The 14843-nt window shown below is 34.2% G+C and overlaps 1 protein-coding gene across 2 annotated transcripts; it reads right to left on the bottom strand.

Moving 5' to 3' along the window:
* Positions 1–323: 323 nt before the first annotated feature.
* Positions 324–12253, bottom strand: LOC126812515 (procathepsin L). Of its 2 annotated transcripts, none has more exons than XM_050538937.2 (10): positions 12116–12253; positions 7359–7573; positions 6952–7091; positions 4297–4449; positions 3986–4018; positions 3402–3593; positions 2929–3097; positions 2210–2315; positions 1356–1461; positions 324–976 (listed from the first exon to the last, which is right to left on the bottom strand). In XM_050538937.2, the coding sequence occupies exons 2-9, from the start codon at positions 7543–7545 to the stop codon at positions 1362–1364; spliced, it is 1080 nt and encodes a 359-aa protein (XP_050394894.1). In that variant the 5' UTR covers positions 7546–7573; positions 12116–12253; the 3' UTR covers positions 324–976; positions 1356–1361. The 2 variants fall into 2 exon arrangements, with proteins under 2 accessions (XP_050394894.1, XP_050394897.1); XM_050538940.2 differs by lacking the exon at positions 12116–12253 and adding an exon at positions 8672–8824.
* Between the last annotated feature and the right edge of the window lie 2590 nt (positions 12254–14843).

The following is a 14843-nucleotide window of genomic DNA, read 5'->3' on the forward strand; positions in this document are numbered from 1 at the left end:
GGCATATAAAAATGAGTTTATTTTTAAGAGAGAGTGAAATGGGGTTTAACATCCACTTGACACAAACTAACACATGGTTCAATCTTATTTCAAAAATTCACATGTGCACAGGGGTCGTTAGGGGTTGAAATCTGAGAAAACCAACGAGGGTGGACTGGCAACCCTACTCCTTGTCACATACAAGCGGGGAATCAAAACCATGCTACTTGATTTAATGACAGACCTTGTGATTTCACGCACTAACCATTCGCCTCCCCCCCCCAATATTTTTAAGATGTTACATACATTAATAAAGAAATTAAGTTTGCCAGGTTAAATAAAGATTTTATGTAGTAAAAATATTTTATTATTCACAAATTCATCAAATAAAAACATATAAACAAGATTCATCATATGAGATTAACATTACATGCATTAAATTAAGGATTTTTTACATATCACTGCAATTCACTTAGTCCCCAGTTACAAAATTGTCCTTTAAAGTAATAAGAACATATAAACAAGATTCATGATATGCAAATGATATTACTTACATTAAGTTACATCTTTAATGAAAGAAAAATATGCATCACTGCAATTCAAAATTGTATTCCTTAGAAATAATAATATAATAAGAAAAGTGCATCATTTTGTAACTATTTTTCTATCATATCATTTTTATCATGTTTGGGTATCAACAAGATTTTGACAATTGTTTAGTCAAAACATTGATTTTCCCCTAAAGAACACTGGGCACAACAAATTTTAATTCAAAACCTTTAACATATGTACAAATTTGGGGCTGCCAAGCTTAGGAAGTCTTTCTAAAAGTAACATTGTTCTGAATCTAGTTTTACATATTAAAATAGAAATATATGCCTTGAAATCTATTTATAACATGGGAATTTATACAATTGATGAAAAAAAAAAACCTATAAAATTTTGAAATGATGTGACACACTAAAATGCAAAACTGAATGACAACAGTAGGCTTTATCTGGAAAATAAAAATAAAATGTTATCAGAAATGTTACGATGTATGGTGTTAGAGCCAATAATAGCTTGTATACAGATCACATTCAAAACCTTGTACAAAATAACATACTAGAAAAAGATAGGTTGCCAGGCAATGAAATATACCCCTCACAGCAGCTAAGTCGTCCAGACAGCCAAATGCATATTTTTTCTCTTGTAAGTAATGGAAACATTTACAACACACAAAAGTCTGATTACGAGTAATACCCCATTAAGTAATTATCAGAAATCATTAGAATTTTTTTGATTGATTGTCTCATAACCTTAAACAATCTATATTAATATGGATATATTTGAAAATGATTAAATGACTATTTCAATTTGAATATTTGTTTACTTACTAAGAATTATACTAGAGGGTAGCTAGCTTGTGTTGCTACACCACATTGATTATCTTTATTTCTGGACATCAAGACGTAACCATCTTTACCCCATGTCTCTCCCCAGCTGTATTAAAATAATAAGTCACAAATTATAGCGTGTTTATCTTCTAATCATTTGTCATATGAAGCACTGTAGTACTTTTTTGAAGAAATACAATGATCAGTTTCCCTGTGCGACTGACTATACATCCTAGAATTTTCTACTGGATATTCATGTCTATATGCTTGTTGTAAGTTGTAGTGATAAGTGATTATCTAGTCATTCATACAATTTAACAAACAAATTTTGTAATGACCTTTTTTTAAACCCTTTTAACTGCATAGGGCGTTATATAACGTCCTGGACAACTGCCACTCACCGTGTGTAGGACGTAATATAACGCCCTGGAGGTATTTTCCCCAACCTATTCTTCGAACATACGATCGCAGCATGTGTAGGACGTTATATTACGTCTGGTCGAGGAAATCTAATTGAAGGGAGACAACTCTATTTACCGTTAGTTTTAATATGGTTTCAGACTACTATAGTTTGTATTCAGGAATACAAAGGTCCAAAAATGACGTTTTTCGTCAAATTAATTACACAATAGGGGGTAGTTAACGTTTTACAAAGTACACAGTTAAAGGGTTAAGTATATCTAGCATTCACCTTTGAATTGTTGAATATTGAGATTTGAAATTTTTCACAGACAAAGTAAATAAGCTATTTCATCAAATTTGACATTTGATTTCCATACTTAAACTGACTTAATCTAAAAAAAAAGAAAAAATCTATAAAAAAAAGAAAAGGTTATTATTGTGCTTATAAATACCTGTTTTTAACAATCCAGTAATCACTTCCATCTAATGTACCATATCCAACGATTAATACACCATGATCCAACTGTGTACTACTACATTCAGGTTCATCATAAACACCTACAGTAATAAATATCAAATTTATTATTTCTAAAACAATAACTATAGTTGCACAAAGAAAAGAAAACAATCAAAATACATTTTTATTTGAAAAAAAATATTGCACTGGTAGGAAATAAAACACAGGTTTTACTTATAAACAAAATATTATTAAACAATTTTTTAAAAAAACAACGAAACACAAGTTTTACACCCTGCTTTAAATTCAAATGACATATTTAAATGAAGACTACACCATTACATTAATGTTTTTATATTTCTACTGAACATACAGTTTGCTTGGTCATGTTTATGAACAGAAAATCATTCATGCATAAAGCTTAGTTATGCAAATAAAGAACTTCTCTATAGTAACAATAAACCCTTCCTCAAAATGGGCTAATTTTTACCCCTGACAAAAGTAGAATCATTATCACTTTGTTCATCTAACAATGTTTTAAAAATCAATAGCAATCATTGTCTACTGAAAATGGACATATTTAATAATTTTTGGACCAAGTTAAGGAAATTATATATTTAACCTTTTTCCTTGATGTTGTATTAAATGTAACAGTGACTTATGCAATCAATTCAAAGCTTGATCACTATAGTGACAATGTACAAAAATACAAACCTCCTTTGTAAAGTTGGAATGACTGATGACTAGCATCAATAGCTATAGAAATGGGACCAACAGTGGCAACAGCTTCTTTTAAAGCACTTTCAGAACCACTAGTTACATCAACACAACCAGTACAATCAGCTACAACATCAGCTTTTTTAAAATTACATTTATATTCGACCTAAAAACATAAATTATCATAATGAATAAATTTGTAATTTTAAATGCACATGCTTGTAACCAGAAACAAATGTTAAAGCATTTGTCTTATCTAATATAATAGAGAGATATAACATGTGGTCAAATTCTATTTCAATAATTCTCTTGTGTGCAGGGGGTCTTTAGCAGTTGGAAGCTGGAGGATTCAGAGAAAACAAACATTAGGCAGGCGACCATACTCCAGGTCTTTTGAGATTGTGGGATCAAAACCAAGAAAATTAGCTCAATAAAAAGTCAATTTATTAAGAATATCTAATACAAATTACCTTGGCTTCATATGGATATTCAGATTCTGAATCAATTCCTCCAACAGATTTAACATATAAAAAGGCATTATCCATTAAACCACCATTACATCCTTCATTACCAAATTTAGCTGAACAATCAACCAACTGTTGTTCACTTAATGATACCAACTGTTTAGTTTTACGGAATGTCTGACCTTCTAGAGAACCAGTCTGTAAACATACAAATAAACCGTATAAACATATCCTTAAAAAGTTCATTTGACACACCCTACAGACACATTAATAGCCATGTCCTCAATGATATCTGTTCTTCCTGTTGTATGACTCAATTTGTTTCAATGGTGGTGGTGGGGGGGAAATCAGTTGCTCTCGATCAATGATTGCAAAGACAGCTTTTCCTAGGATTCCTGTATTGCATTCAGATATATTTGTAGATTTATGCATGTAGGTTTATGCATGTTAGCATACTACTGCAATATAACTTTATATCTGATATCAATTTGGAAAGATGCTAGTAAGTGCAAATAGGCTTCAAATAAAATTAATATTGTTTATAAAACACTCTGAAACTTTCATTAGTGAAATTAATATACTGTACTTACGGTACTGAATGACCAGCATGAACCACATTGACCCTGTAAAAAAGAAAAATATTTCAACTGCAATGTGCTATTCAATTGTAAATTTTTATAAGGAAACATGTCATAAATATAGTGCTGTTATCATTCATTGACGCATCCCTTATCATTCATTGACGCATCCATGAACAGCCGAAGATGCTATTATTAGCATTAATTATCAGCTTTCTTGCTTAAAATCAATCATTGTATTGAAATAATTGTATAGAACAAAATATTCAAAAGTTCACATAAAATTCAACACCATACAAAAACTATTTTAACTAAAAACCAACCTGATTTTTGACTGGAGTAACATAACCTTCCTTTCTCCAATCAACTTCACTTGGTGCAGAAACATGAGCAGATGTCAAAAATGTAGAACAACCAGATTCTGTTCCATTGATTCGTGCTTTAAACCCGTTTAATTTTTTATATTCTTCAAATTCCTGCAAGGTTCAAATATAAAACTCATATTCTTTATAAAGAATAATTCATAGCGTACTAACAAATCACAAAACAGACTAATTATAATTATATCAGTATCTTAAAGATACATTATGGGAGATTCGATAACGAGTTGGCAGTTCTCACTATAATAGTTAACAAGCCAACAGTGAGGCTGATGTCCCCCGCCGAAATAGGAAAATAATTAGAGGACACATATAAAAATCAAATTGCGTATCGCTCTGCTTACCCTGAGCAGAAAATGCTCATTATCAAACTTAGTCAAGGTATTACTGTAATGAAACTATACACCAAGTTTCATCAATCTCACTTAATTAGAACTAAAGTTATCGTGTCCCAAAGCATCAACCAATCAAATTGCTTATCTCTGCTAACCCTAAGCGGAAAATGCTCATCTTCGAACTCCATCAAGGCATTGACCTAATCAACACATACACCAAGTTTGAACATTCTAGCTCAATTAGGAAGAGAGTTATCGTGCCCCAAAGTATCAACCAATCAAATTGCTTATCTTTGCTTACCCTAAGCGGAAAATGCTCATCTTCGAACTCCATCAAGGCATTGACCTAATAAACACATACACCAAGTTTGAACATTCTAGCTCAATTAAAAGTTATCGTGTCCCAAAGCATCAACCAATCAAATTGCTTATCTCTGCTTACCCTAAGCGGAAAATGCTCATCTTCGATCTCCATCGAGGCATTGACCTAATCAACACATACACCAAGTTTGAACATTCTAGCCCAATTAGGAAGAGAGTTATTGTGTCCCAAAGCATCAACCAATCAAATTGCTTATCTCTGCTTACCCTAAGCGGAAAATGCTCATCTTCGAACTCCATCAAGGCATTGACCTAATAAACACATACACCAAGTTTGAACATTCTAGCTCAATTAGGAAGAGAGTTATTGTGTCCCAAAAAGTGTGACGGACAGACAGACGGACGGACAGACAGACAGACGGACGAACCCATTTTAATAGTCCCCTGCTTTCTTCGAAAGGCGGGGGACAACCAGCGGCTGCCAGGCAGGGTACGCCCACATTTTCGAGAGATGGATAGAGAACAAGCTAAAATTACAATTCGATATATGCAAATATCGAAAGGAACCGAGATCTTCAGGTTATAAACTTACATTTCAAGTTTCAACAAAATCGGATAAAAATTGTGACCTCTATATGGTCCACAACCTTGATATACCATATTTTTTACACTATTTGAGAACGAGGGGCGGCCATTTTGTCTGTCAGTTTTGGGCCGTTTTTCATGAAATTCTAAGTCAGCCGTTCTTAGGGTGTAATGGTGATATAATAATACGTTTTTTAAATCGGATAAAAATTATGACCTCTATAGGGTACACAAGCTAAAATCGCGATTTTTTGTACAATCAGGGGCCACAATTCAGGAAGTTACGTTCCGAAATACGCCAATATCGAAAGGAACCGAGATCTTTGGGTTATAAACTTACACTTCAAGTTTCAACAAAATCTGATAAAAATTGTGACCTCTATAGGGTCCACAACCTTGATATACCATATTTTTACGCAATTTGAGAACGAGGGACAGCCATTTTGTCTGTCAGTTTTGGGCCGATTTTCATGAAATTCGAACTCAGCCGTCCTCAGGGTGTAACGGTGATGTAATAATAATTTTTTTTAAATCGAATAAAAATTATGACCTTTATAGGATCCACAAGCTAAAAATGTGATTTTTTGTACAATCAGGGGCTATAATTCAGGAAGTTACGTTCCGATATGCGCGAATATCGAAAGGAACCGAGACCTTTGGGCTATAGGCATACATTTCAAGTTTAAACCAAAAAGAATAAAAATTATGACCTCTACAGTGTTCACAAGCTAAAAACATAATTTTTCGTACAATCAAGGGCCATAAACCATGAAGTTACCGTCCGATACATGCCAATATCGAAAAGAACCGAGATCTTAGGGTGATAAACCTATATTTCAAGATTCATTGAAATCGGATTAGAATTGTGACCTGTAGACTGTTCACAAACAATTGTGGACGGACGAAGTGACAACGACAATATACGTCCACATGAAAATGTAGGCGTATAAAAACTAGATAATGTAAAGACAATTTGCTGAAAATTTCATTCAAATTGATCCAATGTGAACCGAGAACTAAGCGATTGAAATTTCCACCTAGCCTCGATCATCATTACTAAAGTCTGTACAATAAACAGCATAGTCTCGATTATTCATTTAATCGTTAAATCGTAAAGGAAAATTATGCTGTAAATCGGCTCATAATCCACTTAAGATCGCAGGCTAGCAATGCCGTCCAGAGTTGATTATGGTCTGGATAGGTTAATCAATGTCTAATTAATAATTTAGATAACATTTCCGGCCTAAAGAAAGACCTGCAATGGACAGATTTAGCTCTTTCATAATGTATGTTTAAAGAAGTCAAATAAAAAATATATTTTATTTTACAGATGAACAGAATTGGCTTTAATACTTACAAGATCAGCATATTCATTGACGCCCAAGTAGTAAGACTTTTTGCCATCATGATACAGCTGATTGTGTAATTCAATCTTTTTTACATTTTCCATAAAAATATTGAATCTTTTAGGTTCTTCAGTAGCATCATATTGCTTTTCTACACAAAAAAAAATAAATAAATAAATCTACGCTATGGAAAGCATATTTAACTTTTTGATATCAATATTCCACTGGAAATAGGTAAGTAAATTGATTATTTTCCATGCACAGCTAGCTAACAAAATATTTACAAATAATATGAGCAGAAAAATTAACAAAACAAATAAATTAGATGAAGTGTTTTAAATTCACCTAGTTATTTATCTAGATGTCAAGATCTACAAGATCATATTACAATAGATATTTCTTAATGAAATTTACTTACTGTGAACCAGTTTGAAATCATTCCAACTACCATCATATGGATGGTAACTGGTAGGTGCTACTGCGTCTTTAACTTCTTTAACTTGACCATGAATTAAATTAACTGGTTCGATCTTCATCCATTCGACACTGGTTGGTACTGCTAGAACTGATGCTACACACAACACTAAAATACCACCGAACAACATTTTAACTTCTTAGGATATCTTCTTTCTACTAAAAACAAGAAAATTCAAATAATTAAAGAATATCAATGGGGCTGAATTTATAGATAATAATATTATGTGTCATTTTCAGGTCAACTTGGGAATATTTTAAGATTATATTTTTTACTAGTAAGGGCTATATTGCTAGCCTTATCAACAGGTGATAAAGCACAATTTTCTTTAGGAGTGACAAGGCATTTGACAGGCACCCCAAATGTTTTATTTATAACAATGATTTTATTTATTCATGTTGTAGATGTTTGTGCCAAATTTATCTATCTACCATACTGACACATACAAATTGCATTATGTGAGTTTACACTAGCCCTTAATACACAGAAAGATCGGTTGCCAGGCAACAAAACATACACCCACGGCACCTAAGCTGTCCAAGCAGTTAACAAGGGTTGTCGCATATTTTTTTCTTTTGTAAGTACAATGTAATGAAAACATTTACAACACATGAAAATCTGATTATGGTTCGCATCCGATTAAGTAATTATCTGAAATCATTAGAATTTGTTTCGATTGTTTGTCTCATGACCTTAAACACTGTGTATAAATTTAAATTAACTTTAGCCTCTAGAGCACCTACAAGATATTTCAAAGATATCAAGTGTCATAACTTTGGCAGTAATAATTGGAAATCGTTAAAAAGCAATAGGCTTGAACTTCATCTCAGTGTATAAATTTAAAAGTCAATCGTATTTTAACTTTAGCCTCTAGGACCATGACTCCGGCAGTAATTATCAGAAATTGTTAAAATGCAGTAGGATTCTTATCTCATGACCTTAAACACTGTATATAAATTTAAAGTCAATCGGATATTAACTTTAGCCTCTAGAGCTTCTACGAGATTTTTCAAAGAGGTCAAGGACCATAACTCTGGCAGTGATTGTCGGAAATTGTTTAAAGTCAATAGGCTTCTTCATCTCAGAACCTTAAACACTGTGTATAAATTTAAAGTCAATCGGACGACGGGAGTGACAATATATGACCACATTTCAAAATGGGCATATAAAAACCAACAAACATATCTCACATCATTAATATAATCATTAACTGTATACAGACTTATAAATTCAAACATAAAACTAAATAAACTTACTAAAATATTAACTTGAACAAGGAACACCTTTACACCGTTATACTTCATTAACTATTAAACTATATCTCTCACTACACACATTTTATATAACAGGATACTTGGAAATCACATGACACTATTAGTAATGTGACCTGAATATCCGTAACACAAACATCACATGACTGATCTACATTCAAACTAAGACGACATACACTCATACACATATCATAGATTTCCTCTTATAAAGTTTACAGATTGGTTTTTCCACTTGACAAGGAAGAATTAGATGATTAATATTTATAACAATGTTGGAATTGCAAACTGATATCAAATTTCCTCATTTCAAAAAGAGAATTTCCTCATTTCAAAAGGAAAATTTCACCTAACAAAAGAGATTCAAATTACAAATTCTTATTAAAACTTTTACCAATGTAATAAAAATTCTTATCAAAACTGTTATTAATCAGATTAAAATTAAAGACACAGGGACACAAACTAGGTGATTTGGAGACTAACATTATTATGGTACAATTTTATTTCAATAACTTGCTTGTGTGTAGGAGTCCTTAGCAGAGTGAGGAAACCACACATACAAGGATCAACCCACTCCACTTGATTCTATGACAGGCTGTATGATCTAATCTGCACATGTTCATTATGTCCATGTAGCAAAGTAAATTGAATTTGTACAAAACATTTCCCAATTGCAAAGATATGACTCATTCTGTAAAAATTACCTAAATGTAAAGCCTTGCAGCATGTATATACTATTAGATAACACTGACCCAAGACACATGTATATCACCAACCTGTCACGGTTCATTTCACAAATACACAGAACGTGCACACCATACATTAATTTGGGTTATCCAAGCTTTAGCAGCTAAGGATAATAGACTAAGACTGTTAAAGGTGCATTACATAAGAGCTAAATCTGCATATTGCAGATCTTTATTGTAGCTTCAAATGTTTTATAAACTATTATTTAGAAATTTATTCACATGACAAGCCTATATCCATCTTTCTAGATCATAAGATGGCCAAGATTCAAATGGATAAAAAAAACCCTAAGATTAAAACTAAGAATTTAATGAGACGTAGACTCAATTGTCAAACATTCAAACACCCATCACTTCGCTCAGAATAAAGAAATTTGAATGAAATTTCAATAGAATCATATCATTATCTATATTTGAATTATTATCTAAATCTAACATAAGGCATTTTTAACAAAATAACCTTTTCAACAGAAAGTTAATTTTTTCAATAATCGTACAAAATGTAATATCATGCAGATTTTTAGAAAAAATAAAGCGGGTTAAAAATTAACAAATTGAGCTTCATCCTTTTGACTTTTAGATCAATAATTTAGAATAACTGGTCTAGTCACATGATAAACTTACTTTCATATAAAAGGTCAGGTCAGGTGCCTTAATGACAAATCACATGATTTTACACTGAATAGAAACTGTGTTACATGTACACAGATGTCTACCCAAAGTAAAATGAGTTTACATGTAATTATGATGAGACAAATATCCAGCTTTATTTACTATTAGTGATTATGAAACTAAGATGGCATTTTGAGGGTTTGACCACAGATTAAAATAACACGGATGGATCTTTTTTGTCTTTCATCTGTCATAATAGTAGCCAAAGAAAAGACAGGTCAACCCACCTTAAGTTACTTTACATACCGGGCAATCCTGGCCCTAGTTCCTTTATGAACTGTCTCTGATCAGACAATGTCTGCTGACAATACCTATCCGTCCCTATATAGCTGCAATATGAAAATACCACTTTTCTCCACCTCTGTTCTATGGCTATTTTGGAATCCTTACCGACTATTTTTCACTGTGATTCTTCTTTGTTCACCTAAAGGAACCATTTCTTGCCACAGCTGACACACATTTATAAGAATTCAACACTATTTTCAAGTAGAATTTTGCGATTAAAAACACACAAAATACATTTGAACTGATCAGCCATTACGAGACTCGAACATGCGCAGACCGCATGTTTATTAAATCACTAAATTCTACTTGAAAATATTGTTGAATCATTATAAATTTGTGTCAGTTATGGTGAGAAATGGTTTCTTTTTGCGAAAAATAAAGAATCAGGGTGAAAAATAGAAGTAAATGGTTCCAAAATAGCCGGAGAATAGGTGGGGAGGAGTGGTATTTCATAGGTACATGTAGCCTACTGTCAGCGGACATCATCCGATCAAAGACAGTGCCTACTGGAACTAACCTGGCACACTTGTTATGCAAAGAAATTTTGAATAAAAATAACACAACCAATAAATTATGCAGAGTCACAGACTCAGTTTTTAATACAAGGAGAAAGACGAAGACTTACTCGGGGCCCTTTACATGTATGTGCAGTCTATAGGAGAGACCCAGGAGAGAGTCTGGGGATACCTCTGATGATTGAGTAATACCAGGCATTCATGTTTTGTCAGAGCTCATACAAGTAGGTTTTTGTCCAGTCTATATGATTGTGCTGGAGATCATTGACATTCTCAACAAACTTTTACAACCAAATACCTTCAATATTGTTCATGAATTTCTTTAGGTTTGTATTTGTTCAATCAAGGTGAATCAACTGTTTGTGTAACTCAAGAAAGCCATAGACAAACATTAATAGTTAATGTTAAAGGTCTATTGCAGTTCTTCTTAAAATAGAATAGCAATTTCCCATGTTAGGACTGTTCTGACTACAATATATAATGTAGCAAGTTTATACATTATTGTTACCGTATTGAACAAGACTGCATTCTGTTGTCCCTGCTACCCATTGTCCTCTCTCATTCCTTTTGTTCCAGGACAGGAGATTTTGGTGTAATTTTCTTACAGGAAAAATAAGTTATGAAATGAGTTTTAGCTTACTGGTTGCAATAAATAATATAACAAGACCTATCTTCTTATCCATTTGTTCAGTGTGACTCTTATTGTCAATAAAATCAGCCTAAATTACACATTATGGCAGTAAGTTTATAATTATATACATGTATGTGACGTTTACTGCATCTGGTGATTCTGGTATACATGGGGCTCATTTGTGTGATAGTGTGGATTCTGATTACAAAATTTCATCCATTTTTCCTGTTGATAATCTCGCCAAAATTTTGTAAACAAAAATTGAATGTGTTTACTTTCCTTTCAAGGTTGAGTTTGGTGATGTGTATTACTATGAACCTTATTATAGTAGTCCATGGTATTACACCCCTTCTTCTGAAATCAAGGTCATTTTAGAATGGTAGCAATATATATCAATACATGTACTAAGACTAAAATATTGGATATCACGTCTTCGTCTCTTCTTGTAGAAAGTTTTGATATTTGAAGTAGGGCCTATGGCTATTGGCCCCTGCTGAAGCAATACCTTGATTGATATGCTAAAATTGAATGTGAAAAAACCAACACAAAATTACATTTGAATGTCTCAATATTTTGAACTAACCTCAACGGCAATGTATTACCAAAACTTCTTCTTTTTCCAACGTCTTCCCTCTTTGAAATGGCTAAACAATGGCTTATTTATTCTAGTCATATGACTACAACCATCACATGACAAATGACGTCATCCTAAGTTATTTAACTAGAGTTATCTCCCGTTCATTGTAGTTTACTTAATATCCACTGCCGTAGAATTACCTTTTACTTTAGTCTTTTGGGCTTGGTCGATATTTTGATTTCGCTTTTCCTAGCCTATTTAATTAAATGTTCATACTTACTTGTGAAAACTAACACCCTTTAAAGATAGTCATTATTGTAACGACTGTTACTGTTAGCCAGAGCCTCGTCTAAGGATTTGGTCGTGCGGCGAGCACGCGAACACCGCGGGTGAGAGCCCGCGCGGGGGGTCTGGGGATAAAATTTTGAAAATTGACTCCCTTAGACTCGATTTCTGAGCACTTTAAAAAAAAGTTTCGTCGATTTGATACACTATTAGTTTTGGTATCTTGTTAAACCATTGATTGATTAATAATAGGCTTACCCTGTAAAATCGAGATCAAAACACTGCTGCGGCTGACCCGCAGACAGAAATACACCCATAAAACAATCAGAAAGACGATTTTGTAAACCTACACACCATGATATAGTATTGGCACATGGGAAAAACTTTGTCAGCGATTTTCAAAACGTATATATGTATGTTGCCGCCCAGTCTTCAACTTTTGGGCTCAGTAGGCGGCACAGTTTGGCCAGTGCGCGGCGGTGGCACCGCCTAGTCACCATGTTAAACGAGGCTCTGCTGTTAGCAAAACCGTGGGTAAGACGCTGTCTCCCTAGCCCGGAGGTCGGGTGTTCGATCCCTGCATTGGCCAAGAAAGTTCATCCAGATTTTCCGGCGTGGTTTCCCCTTGCCAGCTGTCTAGTCGTTCGGATGGCACGAAAAACCGAGGTCCCGTGTACATATTGGCGTGCACGTAAAGGATCCCTTGGCAGTTGGAATTCGATATAAGGGTGTATGCCCGTCTTCATTAGCCCAGTTTAGGAGCAGAACAGTAGGACGTTAAACCCCATTTCATTTCATTTCATTTGTTAGCCAAACGTCATCAGTCATTTGAAATGGATTTTACGTACGACCATAGAAATATACTATGACTATCTCTACCTTTTTTACAGAGATTTAAAAAAAAAAAACTTGACTGTCTTTTACATTAATTGATAATCGTAGAATCGTTTGATAGAGGGAACGGCCTGGTAGTGTAAAGATTAAAGAATACCGCGATCCTTTAGAATTTAGCTAAACCTTTGGATGCGATTTAAAAACTTCCCTGATGAGTCATAGCACAGTTGCACACTGCATGGTGTAATATACCAGTCTTCATAAGTCCGATTAATTGGAGCAGAAAAACAGGTTGTCAAGTTCAACTTTTATTGGAGCCAATATTTGGCTGTGTGGGGCACCTACCACTACACCAGAGGAAAGCAGGCCCGACTAGCCCCCTCCTCCCCAATAATTTGGCCACAAGTAATTTCAATTTAATTACTCAAATTTACTATACTGACAGGTCATGTTAACCTGACAATACGCATACCTAACTCATGACATTATATTGTTTATAAATCTGCCTATCAAAATATGACTATTTTATTCTCTATACAGTTGCATTTTAACATTTATTGTATTTTAATCTGATTTTAACTTAATTATTATCTGGTCTGTAAACAAATTAACAAATTCAATTTTCCAGACAAAATGTATTTACCCAAATATTCTGCGAATATTTCCACCCCCCCCCCCAAAAAAAATTCTTCCACCAGATTTCTTTTGTTCTTCCACCAATATTTTTCTCCACCAGATTACTTTTTTTCCACCAGATTTTTTCCTGTTTGTTCAGGTTTCCTACTTCCAAAGTTGCTGCTTACCCTAAAGGTCGAAACTGAGGTACGACACCAAATAGACAAATAGAATTTGTCTCTAGCTGTCATTGCTTCTGCTTCAGGTTGTGTATTTACTTCTTACTGTTTTCCTAAGACGTTTGTCTTCTCGGTAGTTATAACAATGCAACAGTTCATTTTTAAGTTTTATATATCATAGCTGCTTACATATGGATACAAGCATAGTATAGCTTACAATAATAAAGTCATTCTCAAACACTAGCCAGGCAGGCGGGGCTGGTCTTCGAGCTCGGAGGCCCCATAATGGACCATTATTGACACCTCTTCATCGCCGTAACCGACTTGTGTGGGCCACAAGACACATAAGATTTACTCAAAGACAGTGGAATTCGGTTGTCTTTAGTGACGAATCTCGATTCACTTTGAGATTTGCCGATGGCAGGGTCCGAGTGTACCGCAGACGAGGTGAACGTTACGCTCAATATGCGTCAGAGAAGTTGACCGATTTGGTGGCGGCAGAGTCATGGTTTGGGGTTCTCCTCTTGTTGTTGTCCAGTACAGGGATCAGATTTTGCAACCTGTTCTTCTTCCGTTTATGCAGAGACATGGGCCTGGACTAACGTTTCAACAAGACAATGCTCGACCCCATACAGCAATTATTACCCAGTATTTTTTAACAAATGCCGGTATCCAAGTCCTGGATTGGCCGTCGCTTAGCCCCGACCTTAATCCTATTGAACACATCTGGGACGAACTGGGTCGACGTGTTCGTCAGCAAGTGAATCCACCACTGACGTTGCAGGACCTTCAACATGCTCTTGCTGAGCAGTGGCGACGTC

Source organism: Patella vulgata, chromosome 2, assembly GCF_932274485.2.
Source record: "Patella vulgata chromosome 2, xgPatVulg1.2, whole genome shotgun sequence".
NCBI lineage: Eukaryota > Metazoa > Mollusca > Gastropoda > Patellidae > Patella > Patella vulgata.